The sequence below is a fragment of the Neophocaena asiaeorientalis genome, unplaced genomic scaffold, assembly GCF_003031525.2.
Source record: "Neophocaena asiaeorientalis asiaeorientalis breed wild unplaced genomic scaffold, Neophocaena_asiaeorientalis_V1.1 scaffold148, whole genome shotgun sequence".
In the NCBI taxonomy this organism is placed as follows: domain Eukaryota; kingdom Metazoa; phylum Chordata; class Mammalia; order Artiodactyla; family Phocoenidae; genus Neophocaena; species Neophocaena asiaeorientalis.
Window position 1 is genome coordinate 5265832 of NW_020174050.1, and position 23039 is coordinate 5288870.

The following is a 23039-nucleotide window of genomic DNA, read 5'->3' on the forward strand; positions in this document are numbered from 1 at the left end:
CACAATCTGACCCAGCCTTATTTCCTCCTACCATATCCCAATTTGTGCTCTACATTCCTGCCAAACAGGCCTGCTCTCTACTCTGCACAAATCTTGCCCTTTCTTACTTTACCCTTGCTCATCCTGTTTCTACACGTTGAAACTGTGTTACATATTCCTTCCAGGTCTGGCTAACTGATGCCACCTCCAGGAAGCCTGTCCTGACTATTTAACTATCGGGGATCACTTTCCAGTCTTATATATTCTTTATATAATCAATTCTTATTCATACCTATAAAACCTGTAGCACACAGCATGACTTCGCAATACCACAGAGAAAATAAAGGAAAATAACATGCTCTGCAAGAACATATTTGCTGAGAAAATTATTTTTATCTCTAAATATACTCATTACTTGTTACCCAGGTCAGTGGAAAGGAAGACGAAAGGCTGGTGTTAGTCATCACGTAGTACAAAGGTAAAAATGTCTGAAGTTGTCAGAAACTATACCTGAAAATGACCATTTTTAATATCTACTATTTTGTTCACTAATTTTTTTCCCCTAGTTTGAAAGGCACTAGATAACACCCTAACAAACAGGTAAGATATTATTAACTAGTATTAGAATTTCTTTTCCTCTCTTAAAAACAATGGAACAAAGCACACAGGATAGGGATGGGGCTTCAAAGTTCTTTAAGGCAACTGGTACTCTAGGCCAGGTACCACGCTTCTTCAAAAAGCCTACAAAAGAGGTAACAGAAAAAAAAGACAGGAATTGGGAAGTGAAAAGAAGGCTACAGGGTAAAAATTATTATAAGTATACCTAGGTTTAATGAACTGTTCTTTAACAAATGAATGATACTCAATGGCCTAGAAAAGTAAAAATATCACAAATATTCTAATGCCTTGGTCACTGGGCATAGTATCACAGAAGAACCCTGAAAAAGGAGGACATGTATTTCAAGTAAAAGGAAGACTATTTATGTCACTATAAACTTCCTCTGTGAAAATAGTAAATAGGGAGTTCTATTTATAGGTGAGGACTGGCAGAAAACGGGGCTGGAAAGACAATGAAGATTATGCAAACCAATACCATCTAATGAACTCTACTTCCACCCAAGTTAAGTCCTTTGTCTAAAATAATGCATCAAAATAAATTTCTTCTAATCTACTACAACCTAAATTTGTTCTAAGAAAAAAAATAATATGGTCCTCATTGAGATGCAGTGGAGGAAACAAAATAAGCACACATACTGGAATTACTGCAACTTTAGACACCAGACAAGTCCTCTAATGAAATTGTTATAAAAAGATTTAAAATGAACTTGTTCTGATTGCAGAGTGTCAAGAGAGCATTTAACTATCTCCCCAAATTAAAATACGGTAACCATTTTAAAGCATCCCCTGCAACAACAAACAGAACTATAGTATAGCTCACCAAGGAGGTAGGGTAAATAGCATTGAAAATTTACAGAGCAGACATCCAAACAGGTTACTGATGGGAAGAGGGGATCAGAACAGCATGATGTAATTGGTTCAGATGGACCCACAAGGTTCAATGGACAGCATAAAGCACTGAAAATACCGTGCAGTGCAGTTAAGTAGTCTGACTTTAAGCACCTTTAAGAAGAACTAGAAGACCCTGGTGGGGAAGGTCTGCTTCCTTAACTCCATACTCTAATTTTAAACTACACCACAGCAGAAACATCTACTTTGACTAGTGCCTGAGTAGGGTCTAGGAAGACCACCACACTAATCTGGGTAGATTTCACATCCTGAGATAATCAAGGTCGACCACGTCAGTCAGAAAGAGGAGAACATGAGTATAGCCACAGAAGCAGAGCAATGAGAGAAGGGGTAAGAGGAAAGAGAGGGTTAGCTATCCCAGAATGATGAGCAACAACTCAGGTAGCAAAAGAGATGAGGGGTGGTGATGGGGGCGGTGGACTGGGGAGGGGACAGGGAGGGACAAGAGGAAGCTTGCCTTTCAAACCAGGGAACACTCACTGTACTTCGTCTGAAGTCCAGAGGGAACACAGGCAGAGTTGGTGATAGTGGGCCCCCTCACAGCATGAGATGTCTATGATGGACCACTAAGCAGTCCTCTCAAAGGGAACACAGGCAGAGTTGGTGATAGTGGGCCCCCTCACAGCATGAGATGTCTATGATGGACCACTAAGCAGTCCTCTCAAAGGGAACACAGGCAGAGTTGGTGATAGTGGGCCCCCTCACAGCATGAGATGTCTATGATGGACCACTAAGCAGTCCTCTCAAAGGGAACACAGGCAGAGTTGGTGATAGTGGGCCCCCTCACAGCATGAGATGTCTATGATGGACCACTAAGCAGTCCTCTCAAACCAGGACCCTGGGAAACATGTCAGAAGTAATTCCAGCATGATCTTACCATCTGATGCAAGAATTTTCTAAACTAGAACCAGAAATCCAGGAGAAACATCTGATATTACTATGGCCTTGTCATGGGTCTAATTACAAAGATATTAGACTTGGTGTTCTACATGAACACAGGTGAACTTAGCAAAAGGTAAAAATGTCTGAGTCTTAAAGAATAAGGAGCCACTCAGATTTGGGCCACGAGGGTTTCAGAGAATTGCTAAAACCAAGTCTCAAAATCTCTGAAGTTCTGTGACCTTACTTGTTTTAAACTGTCTTCCTTATTATAACTTGACTATTACATGAAGCAGAGACATTTTAGAATCACTGTATCCCCAATGCCTTGATCATAGATTTCTCAATAAATATCTGTGGAATATAACTATATACATATACAAGAGAAAGGAACAGTGGTTTTCAAACTATGTCCAAATAGCTTATGAAAGGGAAGAGGCCATGTTAAATAGGACTGCATCTGATAGGCCTGTGCCCCAAACACACATTACAAAGTAATACTTTACTACTTAGGATTTTGGGATTGTGTGTGTACAAGATTTTGTTGGGGGTGAGGGAAGGGTTCCAGTTCTAAAGGAAACTCTTAAAACCACTGGACTAGAATCTTCAAGGTTTCTGTGGTACAGAAAAAGCACTGGTTTTTTTTTTTAGTTTTCTTTGCCTACTAAGTTCTGTGTGTCTCTGACAAAGTCCCAAGTTCCCCGGACTGCAGCTATAAAATAAAGGAGTTGAATGATATGATTTCTAAGAAGGTTCCTTCAATTTCCAAGCTTGTAACAATAATACTTGGGGAAAACAGTTTCAGTGAACACTTTCTTCTAGCACCAGAAGACTTATAAAAGAGAATAAGCAGATTCTCTAGTGTTCTTCAGTAGAGAACAAGCCCTCAAAGCTACAGAATATACATGCTATTTACATTCTTACTATTTATGCTTCGAAGCCTGTCCTTTCTCTGTGACAGTAACTCTTCATATAGCAAATTTTCTCTGTACTAGATTGGAAACAGGCACAGAGACCAAGTCATGGAGGCGTTTAGAAATATGTCCTTTGTTCCAATAAAAAGATGAAAAATGTAGGAGGTAGGATGTTCTCTTTATGTCCCTTCCCCTCCTTCTGCAGTCTAATGTAAAAGATTAATATTCAACTTCATTTTCCAACACTCTAGGTAGGCAAAGTAAATGTTCTGTGCTACACCATTCACTTATGTGGTAGTTTATGTTAGTTTCTAAAAATTCTCACTAAACAGTAACTATCTCCTTGGGTTTATTTTCATTATAGCATTTATTTCAACGCAAAGAAGCACTTCTCAATTATTTTAATCTAACACATGCAATTAAAAGAACATGAAGGAGAAATAGCCTTTGTTACACTAACACCATGTTTCCCAGGGATACAGAACAAGCTGAGCCATGCTAAGAACAGTGGAACAAGACACATATAAGAGGGATGGAGCTCTAGTTGATATACTGATCTGACCATCATCATCATCATTTTTATGAAAAGACTCTCAGCCCTTCTCTGCTCACCAACTAGGGCATGATATCCTCAGCTGAGAGGCTGCACTGGTATACCTTACATGTCTGGGTCTGCTAACTTTTATAGCTTATATCTATAAAATCGTCAATTATAACTATCTTACAAAACACCAAATTCAAGTATTCTCTTTCTTTTATAGAATTATGTTTTATTAGCTCAATAACTGCAGCCCTTTGCTCAAGTTAGTTCTTTTTATATTACAAAATGTTTTTAAGCTCAGAATTTAACAGACTCTGCTCTAAATAACACTCAATGAAACAAATCAGAGTAACTACTGCCAAATGAGATAAGTAGGGACATGTATGTTTAAAAGGAAAGTGGGTTCGTAAGTCTTTTATGGACTCAGTTGGCCGAGGAGTATGGTTTGCAGCAGATCTAAACTTGTAGGTTCTATTTGGTGACATGAATAGAAGCAATAAGGATTCTCTCCAAGTTGCTGCTAACATACAGCGCCATTACTAATTTTTCATTTGAATGACATTTTTCTCCACTAAACTTTTACTTTTTATATAGACAGTTGATAAAAATTTAACTGACTGCTAACATTTTGTATCAATTTGCAGATACAAGTTATTAACCAATCTTAAGCAAGAGTGAGAACTACCAGGACTTCAGAAAGTCCTGGAAGTTCAGGAATATAGTTTCTCTTTGCCAAATACTTCCCTCTCTAGCCAACAATAAATTATCTGCTTGTCTAAAAAAGTAACTTCTTGCAATTTATGTTCTTGACTTTTATAAAATGAGTAAGTCAGAAGTACTATAATGAAACCTACAAATATAGCTAGGAATGTTCTTCATACAAAACTAATGGAGAATATATTATCAAGAATCTTACTTTTAAAGTAATCTAGAAGGGATGAAAAGAATCAAGAAAATACTATCTGAGCTTTAAAAAAGGAAAAAAGACATCTAACACATAAATTTAAAGTGTGTAAAACTATACTCTTAAAAATGAGTTGCCATTACAAGATTAAAATGTCTCTTAGTTTTATAACTATCTGCTCACCCTATGTATCCCAATAGGAGAAAAAATTTAAAATGAACACTCTTTAATTAGACTGACACCTACCTGTGCTTTCTGAAGCAGTTCAATTGTAAGAGGAAGCCAATCAGGAATGAGTTTCTCCATTTCCAAACTAACCATGGCCAGGGCAAGCATGGATCCTTTGAATTGCAGAAGTTGGCTGCAGGCCATACAGTGAAGTAATTGCTTGGTAAGGACTGCCAAATGTTGAGATGGGCTCAGTTTGGGCAAACTAAAAAGTAACTGTGGCCTAGTTGACACTGCAATGGCATGGAACTAAAAAAATAAAAACAATCACAAGAACATCACTAGTTTTACTCAAATGTCTAGATAAGCTATATACAGAAACTGATGTAACCTCAGGTATTACTCAATTTCTAAGTTTGCAATTTTAGCTTCAATGATTTGACATACACCCCAATTTCTCATTTTTCCTTGGCTAACTGCAATTATTTTCCTTTTCCTAAAAATCAGAACAACAACAAAAAAAATGAGTGGGCAATCTACTTTTCAAGTTACTGAAATAGGACTACACATTCAAATAAGAAACGAAAAGATTTCAGGTATATTTACAATGTGAAGAAAATCCAATGGTGTGGCTGTGTGAAGATCCCAATTCAACTTATCCAGAATAATTCTCTCCATCCTCAGAATTTCAGATGAAGAACATCCACAGAAACTATCTCTTGCCAACACCTTCAGTACTGGTATTCTCTATCCAAAGCAAAGGGGGATGGGGCAGGAGGACAGGACAGAAAAAAATAAACTCAGTTTTTGTTTTGGTAAACAGAAAATAAAAGGATAATTTCAAAAAAGAGACATGACTAATCTTTAAAGGAAAATATTTACCTCGTCTTCCTCAACAGTCTTGGCAGCTAGGAAAAAACAGCTGATTGCAATACAACTCAGGTATTTTGGGTGGGCCTAAAATGGGGAAGAGAGAAAAAGCAACTTCAGTGATTCTTCAAAAAGATGAGTTAAAAGTATGCACACAATTCTATGGAATTCAATTAATCTGATTCCTACGCATTTTTTAAATATTTATTTTTGCTGTGTTGGGTCTTCGTTTCTGTGCGAGGGCTTTCTCTAGTTGTGGTGAGCGGGGGCCACTCTTCATCGCAGCGCGCAGGCCTCTCACTATCGCGGCCTCTCTTGTTGCGGAGCACCGGCTCCAGACGCGCAGGCTCAGTAACTGTGGCTCAGGGGCCCAGCTGCTCCGCGGCATGTGGGGTCTTCCCAGACCAGGGCTCGAATCCGTGTCCCCTGCATTGGCAGGCAGATTCTCAAGCACTGCACCACCAGGGAAGCCCCCCTACCCACTGCTTTCTAGATCAGAGCTGACTTTTAACTTCATAACCTCAGCCTTATACTCTATGGAAATACTAAGAACATTCCATTGTTGGAAGTTCAACCAATGCTAGTTAGCCAAAGTTAATTTCTATCCAGCAGAGATGAGCTTGATTTTACAAGACATTTTTTTATTTAATAAAATTCCCCAAATTAAGAATATATTTGTATATTTTTTAAGCTAGTTTTATTCTCTTTGCCTGTTATATCAGTTAGATTAACATACTAGGTGTTAGGGGGATTAAAGAGAAAGAAGGGAAAATAAAATAAAGGCTATTAATATATTTCACATGCTTTAAAAAATTATAGGATGCTAGCAGATGAAATTTTCTAATTAAATGTTCACCCAAAAAATTATATATTCAAGATCCATGATAAGAATGAAAGGCTCCTACATATATACAGAACCAATTAGTGGGGAAAAAACCTTTCTTGGGTTTGACACCCATAGGAGGGCTTGAATTTGCCTATTTTCCTTATCTATAATGAGTTCTATGTCACTGGTAGAATAGGGTTTGCCAACCCAGCATCAGAATCCAATTTTAAATAATCAGGACAGGGATTTCCCTGGTGGTCCAATGGTTAGGATTTGGTGCTTTCACTGTCATGGCCTGGGTTCAATCCCTGGTCGGGGTACTAAGATCCCGCAGCTGCTCGGTGCAGCCAAATAAATAATCACGATAATTTAGTCCAATTATATTGAATGACACAGAGATAAGTTAGATAACACAAAGAAAACCTGTTTCAACATTTTATACCTAAACATTACATTCCCATGAAGCCTTGGGGAAGGCTTCTGATGACCAGAGTATGGCCTTGATTAATTACTTAATAAACATGCCAACTAATGACCATTGTGCCTCAGTATAAGTGGCAGACTGTCTAGGAATCTTCCAATTCTCTGCCCGTATGAGAAATAAAAGCTAGTTCAATACTATCAATGTTTTAAAATAATCATTAATATTAATCAGAATATTACTGTTTAGAAAGCACTGCCATAAATATATCTTCTTTTACAGATGAGAAAACAGTCTCAAAGGTTAATGGACACCACACAAGTGATATAGAAAGTGAAGTCAGATCTTGTTGCTAAGACAGTTTTCCAGGTTCCCTTATTTCTCCATGTACACAACATATCAAAACCATATCCCTGAGGTAATCAGAGTTCATTACAAAGAAAAGAGTCCAACAGTTAACAACTTTGGGTAGGAAATGCAACCCCCAAATCAAGGGCGCCAATAATAAATTTAGGACTGAAATGAATCCCAACAGCAAATATATGGGTGTGTGTTTTTTAAACAAACAGTAGTTCTCAATCCTGGATGTATACCAGAATCATCTATGTAGTTTTTGTTTATTTAAATACAGATGTCCAGATCTCACCTACTAGAGATTCAGATTCAGTATGTCTGGGATAGGGCTCGAGATCTATTATTTTTAAAGAATTTCATAGTACCTTCTTCTGCACAGCTGGGATTGAGGTTCCATTCACTGTTGTAGCCCTTTAATGGTCTGCTTTAAGCACCTTTAAACTATGAATACATTTTAGATGAATTGTTTCAATATAGATTAACCATATCTAAGTATCTGATGCTAGTAGCGTGATAGGACCCATTAAATAAGCAATATGAAAGAAATGATATTTTACTTGGCAAATTTCTCTAATTGTTCCAGAAACTTCCCCTAAATCTGTTTAAAATGTTTAATAATAAGGCCAGTAAAAATCTTCTCTATGATAGAAGCTACAACAAGTCCATTAAAATTTTTGAGGAATATACAACCCAAGAAACGACACTAACCTCAAACGAATCTTTCTCTGTGAAAGGGAGATTAGCTACAGTAGGGGACTAGGGAGAAGGGAGGGGGACTTGATGCCTAGATAAATGTAGGCATCTCAGATAACCCAGACTTCAGGCAATTAGTGTCATTATAATTTAAGTTGCTTTACTCTCAAAAGTAGAAGTTTGAAACATAGAAAGGTAACTTGAGTGGCCGTCCAAATTCTTCCACTCCATAATTCTTTGGCTTCTATTTTTTTATACCTAATAACAAAGAATATGGCACCCTCAGCACTGAATACATCATTCCTGCAGCTACATATTCCTAGGCATACAAATAACAACTGAATTGCTTTTCATGCCTTGCTATTGAATAAATGCTGCCTTTCTGCTTTAAATCTGTTGTGGGCCTACTATGACTGATTTCACATAAGATAACCAACAATATATTATAGCAATAGGGACAACATAAAACTTACCCGTAATGCTGCCATTTAACAAAAATACAATGAAGTTATTTTATGACAGTTCAGTTCATCTTGTTATACTCCTCTAGAAAGTATTTATATATTGTTCAGAAAACTACACAAAAGGGATTCAATAAATAAGTAGTGACAGAGAAAAATATGCAATAGGCTTATACTTTTCTAGTCTGATTCAATGTTCACAACTAGTACTCAGTGTGTTAAAAAGATGACTGAACATTTTGCCAATGCTATATGGTTTGTATTAAAATCAAGAGATCAAAACTTTCATAAGTTAAGTATAAATTATGAATACTTGTAGCCAAAAGAAAACTACAGAATATAATTAGAAACATTTCCGAAAACTTAAAGCAATAGCTTATAAGTATATATATAATCTTTAGGAAGGTTTTCCACTCCTTCCCACTTTGTAGAATATTTTACTAATAGTCCCTGGTGTAGCATATAAACCCTCAAAAAAGAAGCTGTATGTAAGTGTATTCTAAAATATTTACCTTTACAGTAGCTAAGAACCTGTCCAAAAGACTGCTAGCCAGAGCAAATGTTTCTGGGTAAAGGTTGAATTGGTACTTGAGTTTGGCCAGCCACTGGATCACTTCATCTCTCTGGGATGGAGAAACATTCTATAAGGGAACAATTAAAAAATAAAAATAAAGTGAACAAGTAAAGTTTCAAGTTATCATCAAGGATATGTTTGTAATTCTTGTTTATAAAAGGTTAGCAAATGCTATGGAATATGTGTTTATATGTTAAAAACTGTTGTAAAGTTTATTCAAAATCTATCAAACTTGAGATAAATGAAGATAAAACCTTATGTACTACTTATAGCATTTAATATCAATATCCAATATTCTCTTATTTATTAAATAAAATTTTCACAATGTCATCTCACTATATATCTATACTTTAATTAAGTTGAGGTTTTAAATTTTAGGTAACACTAATATCAACTGATAGTAATTTTGGAAGTAAGTTTTCTTAATTCTTGAGAATAAGAAAATATACTGGATTTCTTTCTAAGGCAGCAAATAGCCATTAAACTATTTTAGGAAACACAAATGGACTATGATAACAGAATGACAGTCCATTAAAAACAAAACTAAAGTCACGAGGAATAAATGAAAAATATCAGGAATAAGAGACAAATTACACATTTAAAGATGATGAAAGAATATTGAAGGGGAAATTAACCTGAACCAACTTATCATTACAAAGATCACTGTACAAACACTAAACATTATTGGCATTTTAATCTTCCAACATATTATTTTAAACTGCTGGATATAGGCTTAATTTTTAAAAGGTACACACTTTAAAGCAGTATTTAACGATTTACTCTTCAGTTTTGTAAGCACCATAAAAAACAAAACAAACCTAGTAATACTTAATCTACTACTAATAAAACAGATCTATGTAAGTACTACTTCTGCCAGGTAAACACAACAAACTACAGAAATAACTCTGTGATTAGTGGGAAAGACTATTTTCAATAAGTGAGAGTTCCAGACAAGTAAAGGTTTAACCTAAGCATTGCAGGATTTATCATCATAACCATTTTGGATAGAAATCTCTTTAAAAATAAATATAATACTTATCTCATTCCTCAGAAAGTAGAGAGACCACAGCTTAAACCTTTTTCCTGATCATTCAGGGTCAACTTAATGAAATTAATTCCTATATCACAGAAAGATGCCTCAAGAGCTACTGAAGCACGAAGGGCTGTACATCTTGACAATATATCTCCTCAAACAGGTATTTCAGTTGGAATTTCTTCTCTCCCTCCTCTTGGCTTTCTTTAGTTTGTAAGGAATAAGCGCTTTGATGATCATTATAATCTCTACTATTGCACTGGCTAGTTTCTCTTATTTTACTCCAACTCCTCTTTCTGTCAGTTTTCAGCTTTGACACAACAAAATAAAGTATTTCTGTGTTGGCCAAACCAACTAATCACACACATAATTTTTATATTTAGCTCTAAACTTAGTTATAGCTGGTATTTTAGAAGGTTAACACTGCCATACATTCACCTTCTGGTCAATTCCTTTTGTCAAATAAAGATTGACTCTAGAATACTGCACAAGAAATACTGAGAAGAAAATGAGATAAAGATGGTTTACAACCTCTTATATTTACATCTCACCACCAAGCTGGTGTTAAGACTATGAACAATAATCTGAAAACATCTGACAATCAAGACATTTAACTGAGTTCATATTAATGAACATTAAGTGTCAGTCGTATGATAGGTCATGGGAATACAATGAAGAATGAACTCTGGGACTTCCCTGGTGGCACGGTGGTTAAGAATCTGCTTGCCAATGCAGGGGACATGGGTTCAATCTCTGGTCCAGGAAGATCCCACATGCCGCGGAGCAACTAAGCCTGTGCACCACAACTACTGAGCCTGTGCTCTAGAGCCTGCGTGCCGCGACTACTTAGCAGGTGTGCTGCAACTACTGAAGCCCGTGTGCGTAAAGCCCATGCTCCGCAATAAGAGAAGCCACCGCAATGAGAAGCCCACGCACCACAACTAAAGAAAGCCTGCGCGCAGCAATGAAGACCCAATGCAGCCAAGGGGGGGATAAAAAAAGAATGAACTCCCTCTTTAAACTTTACAATTTAAAGTCTCACGGTGAGGAAAACAATCAGAAAATGTTAATAAAATATGGTAAGCATTAGAATAGAGGCATACACAGGGTGCTAGCAGACCACACTGGAAGGGCACCTGGCCCAGTGTGGGAGTAGAGTAAAAGGCTCTTGAAGGAGACAGTAACTAACTTGTATCTTAAGGTGAGGGGATGGGGCAATCATTTGTGAGGCAAGGAAAAGAACCAAGTATTTTAAACCTGTGAACTTTACTCTGAAGGATAGGACCAATGTCAACCTGGAGGCAATAACCTATTGTTAAGCTCCTCAGATTTGCATATAAAAATCAAGATGGATGGAAAAGACTGCTAGAAACAGATACTCTGACAACTAGTGAAACTAGTGATACAATTCAATGAATCAAAAAGAAACAGTAAGTTTCTTTTGTTCATGGGACTGAAATTGTGGGCTTGACAGGTTTGGGGTATATAGAGTAGCAGGGAACTGTATGTCCTGCAGAGACTATTATCCAACTTGACAAGAGGAAACTGGAGTTACGCTATTAAAGCCACGAGTTGGATTCTCACTCTTACAAAAGGAGTCTGAAAAAGGCAGCAAAATACTATCTGGGGGCTTCCCTGGTGGCGCAGTCGTTGAGAGTCCGCCTGCTGATGCAGGGGACACGGGTTCGTGCCCCGGTCCGGGAAGATCCCACATGCTGCGGAGCGGCTGGGCCCGTAAGCCATGGCCGCTGAACCTGCGTGTCCGGAGCCTGTGCTCTGCAATGGGAGAGGCCACGAAAGTGAGAGACCCGCGTACCACAAAAAAAAAAAAAAATACTATCTGGATTCTATGGCTTCTCCAGAGGTGGGAGGAAGCAGACACAGCCCTACAGCTAATCCCTGGGTCAGACAGCTCTTAGTATGGTCACTGGTTTTACAATATTCCATCTTCCATAGAGCCTTGAGGTGCTACTTTAAGAGCTGGACTAGGGGCTCCTAAGGGTCCCTGGGAACCAAGTGAAGCAATCACAAAACTATTAGATGGAGAGAGTTAAGTATTCAAGAGAAATTAAATTTCTACCAAGTTGAGTTTTTATCTAAAAGTGCCAAAAAAAAAAAAAAGTAATGTTAAGTAAGCCATCTGAACAATTCAATTACAAGGAAATAAATTCATACAGGGAAAGGCAGATGGTGATACAATCTGATGAAACTGGGGACGCTTTTAGGGAGGTGAAAGAACAATGATCTAGAGTAGCAATGAGGAATAAAAACACCATTAATTCTACCTTCAGGTCAGAGATATAGGGGAAAAAAAAATCCCTAAATAACAGATTATATTATGTAATGTGACTATCTGGTGTTTGACATTAAACAAATACATAACACAAACATATAACTGTAAGCAGTCCCACAGAAGATGAACATAATGTTCTGTAAGTATGGGTGTAACACAAGGGAACACAGTTAAATAGATTTCCATACCATATTTATAACTAAATGATATAACTTATGTAAAACACACAGAATGCAAAAGGCACTTAAATATTAGTTTTGTCCTTTCCCTCCTCTAAAAATACCTGGTACTCTGTGATGCCAGAAAAAACAAATTTACAAAATATTACATATAAATAATTCTCTTAAACCAGTTACAATGCAATTAGTTATGAAAGAGATGACAATCTTTGGACTTTAACTTATATTAAAAATTTGAGAATAGAACCAAGAAAGCATTGTTGCATGGCTAGTATTATCAACACTAGCCAAAACTAACAATAACCAAAAAAACCCCACAGAAGATAATGGTTTGAGAAGACTCACTCTTAAGTGAAGTGATACTGATCCTAAGATCACTTTTTCAAATCAATTAAAACCTGCACTGAACAGTAATATTATCAGAATAGCTTTAAACAATTAAGTTCTGTGCATAAGTAATCCCATCAGGGAGGGAGGGAGGGAGGGAGGAAGGAAGGAGGTCTGCCTACCCTAGATAGTATTCCCTGATCAAGGGATCTGTTTTCTCTTATATGGATTTCTCAAATAGGGTTAAGAGAGTTCAGTCAATTGGTTGAACAACTAATCCCACAGAGAATTTATAATGGTTTGACTCAACCTGGTAAAACACAGGGCTTTATATTCCACTGCTGCTATTCTGATCATTAAAACACAAATCCTCCCCAGCTTTAAACTCTAAAAGGTTCACCATTACCTAAGAGATTAAGTATAACTCCCCAGGCATGGCATACAAATCCCTCTTTGACCTACCTCTCCAGCCTCACTCACCTTTCATCACTTTCTGCCTTAAAGCTCATAACAGCAGTACTTGTATTTATGTTCTTCCTTGTTCCTGTAATGCTACTTACATCACTGCTCCTTTGCTCATACTGCTCCCTCTGGTTGGAACACACTCCCTCTCTTTTCCCTGGCTTATTATTTATCCTTTAAGAGATATTTCAATGGTCAGTCCCCACCAGATACTTTCCCCGATAAGTCTGGCTAAATACCTTCCTGTGCTCCCACAGCATCTCTTGTCACAACTATTAAGTTCAACACTTCTTAAAAAATTACCTTACTGCTTTTGCCTATGACTGAGTAGGTAGCAGCAAACCTACACTCTAGCTGAGGACTAGAAAAGCTATTAACAACAGCAACAGAAAGGCATGAGAACTGCTAGGATAACCGGGCCTTGAGGAGCCAAGATTCTGGAGAGGAGGTAACAATAAGAGAGGAGTCAACACTCTGCACGGCTTCCCCTTTCAGGCATCTGCCCATCCTGTGAGTATGGCAAGAGGTGTAAAGTATGAGCAAAGAAACCAACAGAGCTTTGGGAGTCTTACAAGGCAAGAGACAAAATCTGGAGACCTGAAGAGCCAAGAACCTAGTGGGAAGAGGGAGGGTCAGAGATCTGAATGTGACACTCAGCTGACTTTCCTCTTAATTCATATTCTGAATGAAATTCTGAAGTTGGGAAGGACAAGGTTCTCAGAGGCTAAGCAGAAAGCCTCTGAAAAGCAAGAATGAGTTCAGGAGGAGTTTAGCACCCTTCAGGAATAAGGGGCACTAGTAAACACTCCAAGCTCTCAGCTGGAATCCTTGGCTACACTCTAGGAGTTGGGGGCAACCAGAGGTGATGAAGCCATACCCAACAGCAACCCAGCCTCCAATCAGCACAGTCCCTCAGTGGATTAAAGTGATTAATCTCCTCTTCAGTTTGCCCACCAGAGGGAAGACTGAACCATCCTGCAGAAAGATAGCATCTAGAGCCTCTACAATTTTTCATAATGTTCAGCAACCAATCAAAAATAACGAGGCATGGGCTTCCCTGGTGGCGCAGTGGTTGAGAGTCCACCTGCCGATGCAGGGGACGTGGGTTCGTGCCCTGGTCCGGGAAGATCCCACATGCCGCGGAGCGGCTGGGCCCGTGAGCCATGGCCGCTGAGCCTGCGCGTCCGGAGCCTGTGCTCCACAACGGGAGAGGCCACAACAGTGAGATGCCCGCGTACGGCAAAAAAAAAAAAAAAAAAAAAATTAAGAACCCAATACGGGACCGAACAACAAACTAGGCAAGGGTGGACAGCTATGCTTTGAAGAAAATTTATAGCTCTAAATGAATATATTAAAAAAGAAGAAAACTGGAAAACCAGTTATTTAAGCATCTATCTCAAGATAAAGAACAGCAAATTATATAAAGAAAGTAGACAGAAATAACGAAAAAAAGAGCAAAACTAAAAAAACAAAAGACAAATGTATAATAGGGAAAATCAACAGAACTGAAAGACTGACAGATCTCTAGAAAGGGTGATTAAGAAAGAAAAAGCACAAATCAACTAAGAAATGAAAAAGGGACCATCACTATGGACCCTTTAGATGTTAAAAAGAAGATATGAGTAACTTTACACAAATAATTTGAAAATTTAGATGAAATGAATAAATTCCTTGAAAAACGCAACTCACCAAAACTGATAAGATTTAAATGAAGACCTGATTAGCCTCATATTTACCAAAGAAATGGGACTGATTATTAAATACTTTCCCACAAATAAATCTGTAGGCCCCAGTGGCTCTGCAGTAAAACCTTCCAACATTTAAGAAATAACATTAATCTAAACAAACTGAGAGCACTGAAAAAAAAAAAAAGCAGGAATACTTCCCAACTCATTTTACAAAGCCAGCGTAACTTTACCATGAAAACTAGACAAAGGCATCACAAACCAATCTGACCCATGACCACAGAAGCAAAACGCCTCACCAAAATATTAACAAAATCCAATGATGTATAAAAATTCAACACCTATTAATGAAAACATCTCTTAGCAAACTAAGGCAGGGAGAGGAATTTCTTAATCTAATAAAGATTAAGGAATATATAGCAATTATTATAGTTAATGGTGAAATACTGAAAACGTTCTCCTCAAATTCAGACTTCAGCAGTGTTCTGGAAACCCTAGCTAATTCTGTAAAACAGAAATATAGAAAGTATAAGGACTGGAAAGAACTAAATAAAACCATGATTATTCACATCTGACATGACTGAGTATAATACACAGAAAATCCTAAAGACTCGGCAAACTATTAGTAAGTTAATTTAGTATGGTCTATATAAAAATCTATTTTATTTCTATATACCAGTATATAGAAGCAAGCATGTAAAAAAATAAAAAATTTAAAACAATACCATTTGTAATAGCCTCAACAAGACTCAAATACCCAGGAATAAACCTAAATCACCAAACGTTAAAAGAAACTGAAGACCATCTTTAAAGAAAAATGGAGAAATACTCTATGTCAATGGAATAGAAGACTCATATTATAAACATGTTAATTCTTCCCCAAATCAATCTACAGACCAAAACCCCCCAATTTTTTTATTTTTCAAAAACTGACAACTATATTTAAAAATACATATGGAAGAACAAAGGGCTTAAAATAGCCAAGACAATCTTAAAAAAAAGAACAAAGTTTATGCCACCAAAGGCTTATTATAATGCTACAATAACTGAGGCAGTGTGGTATTAAATAGAGGCAAACAGACCAATGATGAAAAAAGGGGCAAGAAACTAACCCACAAATGTATCTACTCATATACAGCAGTCACTTGATTAAAAACAAAAGTATGTATCACGGGGGGACTTCCCTGGTGGTTCAGTGGCTAAGACTCCACGCTCCCAATGCAGGGGGCCCGGGTTCGATCCCTGGTCAGGGAACTAGATTCCCCATGCTGCAACTAAAAGGTCCCACGTGCTGCAACAAGGATCCCATAAGCGGCAACGAATACCCCACGTGCTGCAACTAAGACCTGACGCGGCCAAATAAATAAAGAAAAAAGAAGTACATTGCAGGGCAGTGGCGAAAAATGTCTTTCTAATAAATGATACTGGTTTTCCATATGGAGAAAAATTATTCTTGACTCCTCCTACTTCATACCATACCAAAAAGGAAAAACAAAATCCTATCTTCATTACCTTGGATTAGGCAAATTTTTTTTTTAGTATCTTTATTGGAGTATAATTGCTTTACAATGTTAATTTATTTTGTACAACAAAGTGAATCAGCTATATGTAGACATATATCCCCATATCTCCTCCCTCTTGAGCCTCCCTCCCTCCCTCCCTATCCCACCCCTCTAGGTGGTCACAAAGCGTCGAGCTGATCTCCCTGTGCTACGCAGCAGCTTCCCACTAGCTATCTATTCTACATCTGGTAGTGTACATAGTCATGCTACTCTCATTTTGTCCCAGCTTCCCCTTCCCTCTGTGGTCCTCAAGTCCATTCTCTAAGTCTGCATCTTTATTCCTGCCCTGCCACTAGGTTCATCAGTACCGCTTTTTTAGATTCCATATATGTACGTTAGCATACGGTATTTGTTTTTCTCTTTCTGACTTACTTTACTCTGTATGACAGACTCTAGGTCTATCCACCTCATTACAAATAGCTCAATTTCATTTCTTTTTATGGCTGAGGGATAGTCCACTTTATATATGTGCCACACCTTTATCCATTCATCTGTCAATGGACATTTAGGTTGCTTCCATGTCCTGGATATTGTAAATAGTGCTGCAGTGAACTCTGTGATACATGTATCTTTTGAATTATGGTTTTCTCCGGGTATATGCCCAGTAGTGGGACTGCTGGGTCATACAGTAGTTCTATTTTTAGTTTTTTTAAGGAAGCTCCATACTGTTCTCCACAGTGGCTGCATCAACTTACATTCCCACCAACAGTGCAGGGTTCTCTTTTCTCCACACCCTCTCCAGCATTTATTGTTTGTAGATTTTTTGATGATGGCCTTTCTGACCAGTATGAGGTGATACCTCATTGTGGTTTTGATTTGCATTTCTCTAATGATTAGTGATGTTGAGCATCTTTTCAGTGTTTGTTGGCAATCTGTATGTCTACTTTGGAGAAATGTCTACTTAGGTATTCTGCCCAGTTTTGGATTCAGTTGTTTGTTTTTTTGATATTGAGCTGCATGAGCTGCTTATATATTTTGGAGATTAATCCTTTGTCAGTTAGGCAAACATTTCTTTCAAAGGACTAAGCAAAAAAATTTTTTTTGATAATTTGGTCATTAAAAATTAAGAACTTCTATTCATCAAAAGTCAACACAAATAGAGCTGAAGATATGTGTAATACACAGAGCCTGCAAAAGAAAGAACTCAACAATTTAAAAAGGAAGTCAATGGAACACAGGTGAAAGATTTGAACAGACATTTAACCAAGAAAGGATATCTAATGGCCAAATAAGCATATGAAAAGCTGCTGAATTTCATTAGTTATCAAGGAAATGCAAATTAAAACCCAATGGATACTACAACACTCACCGTGATAACTAAAATGAAAAAGACAGACAATACCAAGGGTTGGCAAAGATGCAGAGGAACTTGGGACTTTCATACTCTGCTATAAGGGGTAAAAAAAAAAATGTGGTGTAAACGTGGTATAACAACTTTGGTAAGTAACACAATTGGTGGTATCTGCTAAACCTGAGTATACACATATTCTAGGTTCTAGGAATTCTAGCCCTAGGAATATACTCTACAGTAATGTACACATATGTTCAACAAATGACAAGCACAAAAAAAGACTCTAATGACCATCAACAGCAGAATGGATCAATGAATTCATATGATGGAAGAATACAAGGAAATGAGAATTAAATTAACTATGGCTACATGAAGTACCATGGATGCATCTTACACCAAAGAAAATGCTGAGCAAAGGAGGCCAGTACACACTTTATGATTCCATATACAAATATAATTCAAAACAAGGAAAAACTACTCTGTGATATTAGGATAATGGTTTCTTTGTCGGGAGGGGACAGATGGTAGTAACTATAAGAGGACACAAGGAGGTGCTAGTAATGTGGTGGTTACACAGTGTTATTTTGTGAAAATTTATAGAGTTGTACACTTATGATCCGTATACATATACTTTAAGAAACTGTTTACTTAAGGAAAAGAAACAAAACCTATGGGCAAAATAGATTTATTTGTTTACCAAGTCTACAGATGGTACAGAAAGGACAAAGTCAATACATTACATAACAATCATAATTTTAAAGCCAGAAAAATGGGCCAGCATCAACAATTTGAAACTTAGTAAGAATAAATATGAAACAGTGCACCTAAGTTAAAAATTTTAAAAGTACACCTAGAATAAGGGAAACTCTGCTTAAAAGCAGAGAAACAAAACCAACAAGGTTTTAAAAACAAGTTCAGTATAAGCCAACAACATGACACTGCTGCCAAAGCATAAAAATTTTTTTTAATTTAGGGCTATATTAATGAAATTATCAAGCCAAGATAAAGTGAGGTAATAGTTGCACTTTATTGCTCATTAATGACCACAACTCTAATGTCACAATTGAATGTCACAACTGAAACACAGTAAATTAAAGAGTATATATACATAGAGAAAGAAAAACTGAGAGGCACAATCTTGTCAAATGAAAAATGGTTAAAGAACAAAGGATATTCAACCAGAAGAAGAGATGACTGAGAGCTTAACACCTGACTGTAAGTAGATAAAAGGCTATCATTTAAAATATAAAATGAATATTTTCTGTACTGCTCCAGCGGAGAGAACTAGAACCAGTAAGTAGCCACTAGAAAGCAGCAGTTTTCAGGTTCAATTCAGGAAAAACTTTCCAATAATTGATAGAGCTTTTCTATGGTGGAATGGACAAAGTATCCAAAGTAGAGGATCACTTATCCTAGATGTCAGAACTTTTTCTTTTATTTTGTGGTTAGACTAAATCAGTGTTTCCCAAACCTAACACATATCAATAAAACTGAAGTTTTTTTAAAATACAAATTCCATAGTTGCCACCACAAGCAACGTAGGTCTGGGAGGGGCCTGGAATCTGTAAGAAGCCTCCTGGGTGATTCTCATACACCTAGTAGCCTAGTGGTTCAAGATCCTGTTATTTGAAAACCACATAATTAGATGGCCTTTAAGGTTCCTTCTCAAATTTCTAATGGAAATCATCTTTATATAAACAGCTTGAGGCAAGGTTTACCTTTGTATATCAAAAGCACTCCGTACATCAAAATAAATTGAGAATATCTGAAAATACATGTCACTGTAACCAGTCTTTAATTTTTTTCCCCCGAATTTGTAACAAAATGGCTGTGTACTTGAAAATACTATTACTATATAAAAGAACTCCTCCAACCTGGATGAATTATAAAGAAATGATAATCAACGTTCATTTAACAAGTGTTTACTGTGAGCCTATTATATGCCAATAAACAAAAATGACAACTCTTACCTCAATGGAACTTGGTCAAATCATCAGAGAATTATAATATTGTGTGCTATCATACAGGAAGTATAGAGTGCTGGGGGAGCAAACAGAAGGGGAGTGATAGGTGTGTAATATTTTTGCATGACCACTCTGTCCTAAACTGCAAGATAGGATAATGTAAATGACAAGAAAACTGTGAGAGAATGACCCTGAAGTAGAGTTTAGGTGAAGGAAGCGGTAGGAATAAGAAAACTAGAGGGAAAAAAGCTTAAAAATATTTTATTTTTCTGTTTTAACCAGCACCCCCTCCCAAAAAATTAAAAAGGAAAGTTGGAAAAGATACATATAGGGTTTAGATGCTAAACTTTAGAGACAAGATTGTTTCTCTTATGGAAGGAGGAGTCAAGAAGGAGAAAAATCATGGTTAGAAGCAATATTGGAAAGGGAAGTAGAAAAGCCAGTCCCTGAGAGTCACAGAAGAAAAAAGAATTAGAACTAGAATAGAGAAGTGTCCCTGGGGTTACCCTGTCAAGTGGCTCAAGCCCCTATAGCCCTTTACTCCAATCTCTATCTTATCTCCTATAACCCACCAGACCAAGCCCACACACATTTTACAAGAATTAAGTATGGCTTCTACCTGACATTACTAAAGGCAAAACCTTAAATAGATCCCTCTTAGAAGTTCTGATAGTGTTCTGTTCTCTGGTCTAACATCTTAGTAATATTTGTTAAAATACCTACAAAAATAGGCCAGATTAAATGATAATATAGCAACATACTATAATCTTGGTAGAATATCACCTTCAAAGACCATGTTATAAAAGTATATCATTGTTGGTTGCATGCTGACTCAAGGAGATAGTAGGAGAAAAATGAAAGAAATGGTTCTAAAAGCAGCTGTAATAAAGCTTTGAGGCTTATTAGAATAGTGTTCAGAATATGGCAGATACTTAATAAATATTTACTGAATGATTGAATCCCCAGTCATCTAAAAATCACACAAGCATACAAAAATAAAAAATGAAAAACAAAGTATAATGGGAAGAGAACTGCCTCAGGTTCAAAATTATAACTCTACTACTTACTAGTTGAAGTCTTGAACAAATTGGGACTACTGCCTTTTTCAAAGGATTAAATGAGATATTAAATGTGATAGCACATGCAAATGCTCCTAGTATAAAAGGCATTCATTCAGGCTAACTAATCTTCAATTCACTAAATGACCATTAGATAACAGTAAATGGAAGACATGTATTTCTTTAGCTTGTGGGAAAGAAGATAAAAGTAGGTTGGAATTAGAAAAATCATTCAGATATCAATAACCTATGAGCAAAGATTAACCTAAACGAACACAGGAGATTAGATACTGTCATTTGCCTACACATACCAAAAATTTCTCGGCCACTACTTTTTATCCCAAACACAATGCTAGGTACTAGGGATAAAAAGATGTGTAAGACATATTACATAGTAAGCTTTTGGGACAGACAAATTTCATAGTTATTTGGAAAAAATAACTCTATATGAAATTTCTAAAAGGCATACAGCCAACAGTAATTGAGAGGTCAGCTGCTGATTATCTCCCTATAAGCTTTCAACATTGACATTACATTAGTAGTTTAAGTGAATTCCTTATATTCATGAAAGAGAAAGTTGTTGATCACTAAAGACAAGGGTTTGACTGTGTTCAGCCTCTGTGGCAAACTATATATCTAGAAATAAAGAAGGCTTATTATTGTAAGTATTGTACTACAAGAAAAGAGAAGGGACATACCTAGCTTCCTAAAGGTGTAACTCAGATAAAACAAAACAAACAAAAACAGTTCATTTTTGTTTTGTTTCAGAATGAAACAAGGAGATGTTTCTCAAGTAAAGAATAGAGCATATATTTAATGGTACATATTTCTCCAATACAGTGTCAAGATGCTATTACATATGATAGTAGTACACTTAGTTCTAATAAAAGTCACCTGTCGACAGTGAAAAGAGAACTCATTACCTGATTTGTAGGCATTTTCGGCACATTCACTTTCCACATCTGGGCTTCCCTGGAGATTGCCTTTTCCAACAGGAAAGACAATCTCTGGTTTTCCAATGGCCCTGGAAACTTCATGATATCCTTTGGATCTGCCTGCCGCCCAGCTTGATGTAGCTACCTATAAAATCAAATATAAAACAATGCTCTATATTTAATTATATATATAGTAACTGTAGCATAATATAAATATGTTGGTACTTATGAAGCAATTCATAAAACAAAATAAAAATGTTATGAGGCAATATAGGATTTTACAGCTCTTTAAGATATCACATATTAAAATATTACCATAATCATCACTTACCTAAAACATTCTCACTTTAAATCTGAAATTCAGTTGTAAAGAGAATAAAAACATGACCATATAATTGACAGAACATTAGGACTTGGATCAAAACATATTATCACTGTGTCAAAAAATTTTAAGTCACAGGCTTTTTAGTCTAGGAATTCTTAGAATATTTGTCCCAAATATTTCTCTTAAAAATCTACACAGATAAGGGCTAAACCCTCTTTTCATTAAAAAAAAGTTACATCGGGCTTCCCTGGTGGTGCAGTGGTTGAGAGTCCGCCTGCCGATGCAGGGGACACAGGTTCATGCCCCGGTCTGGGAGGATCCCACATGCCGCGGAGCGGCTGGGCCCGTGAGCCATGGCCGCTGGGCCTGTGCTCCGTAACGGGAGAAGCCACAACAGTGAGAGGTCCGCATACCACAAAAAAAAAAAAAAAATTACATCAATTACATTAAATCCCACCCATTTCTACTGAATCAGTATTAGACTATCCCCCCCTTTAAGTATGAAACCATCTTGAATTGTGCTCCCACTACAGTGTCCACTAGCTACACGTGTAGCCATTAAAATTAGAATTGAATAAAATTAAAAAATAATTCCTCAGTCACACCAGCCCCATTTCAAGTGCTCAGCTGTCACATGTGGCCAGTGGATACTGCACTGGACAGTGCAGGAAAGGAACATTTCTATCAATGCAGTAAGTTCTACTGGACGATGTTGATCTAGAAAGCTCAACAGTAGAGTAACTGGCACTCTAAAATGAGCAGCAAGTCTAAAGAGCAACACAGTACAAGGCATCTCAGAGTCAGAGAGACGTTT

General features: G+C 37.0%; 1 protein-coding gene across 1 annotated transcript in view; it reads right to left on the reverse strand.

The window, feature by feature from the left end:
• The window catches only part of CCNI (cyclin I), a 32274-nt gene that overhangs the window by 2851 nt on the left and 6384 nt on the right, over positions 1-23039 (reverse strand). Inside the window, exons 2-6 of the mRNA XM_024754137.1 lie at positions 21889-22047; positions 9050-9178; positions 5795-5869; positions 5519-5659; positions 4991-5221 (exon numbers count right to left, since the gene is read on the reverse strand). Of these exons, the coding sequence (XP_024609905.1) occupies positions 4991-5221; positions 5519-5659; positions 5795-5869; positions 9050-9178; positions 21889-22002 (690 nt within the window). The 5' untranslated portion in view covers positions 22003-22047. The remainder of the gene's footprint in view (positions 1-4990; positions 5222-5518; positions 5660-5794; positions 5870-9049; positions 9179-21888; positions 22048-23039) is intronic.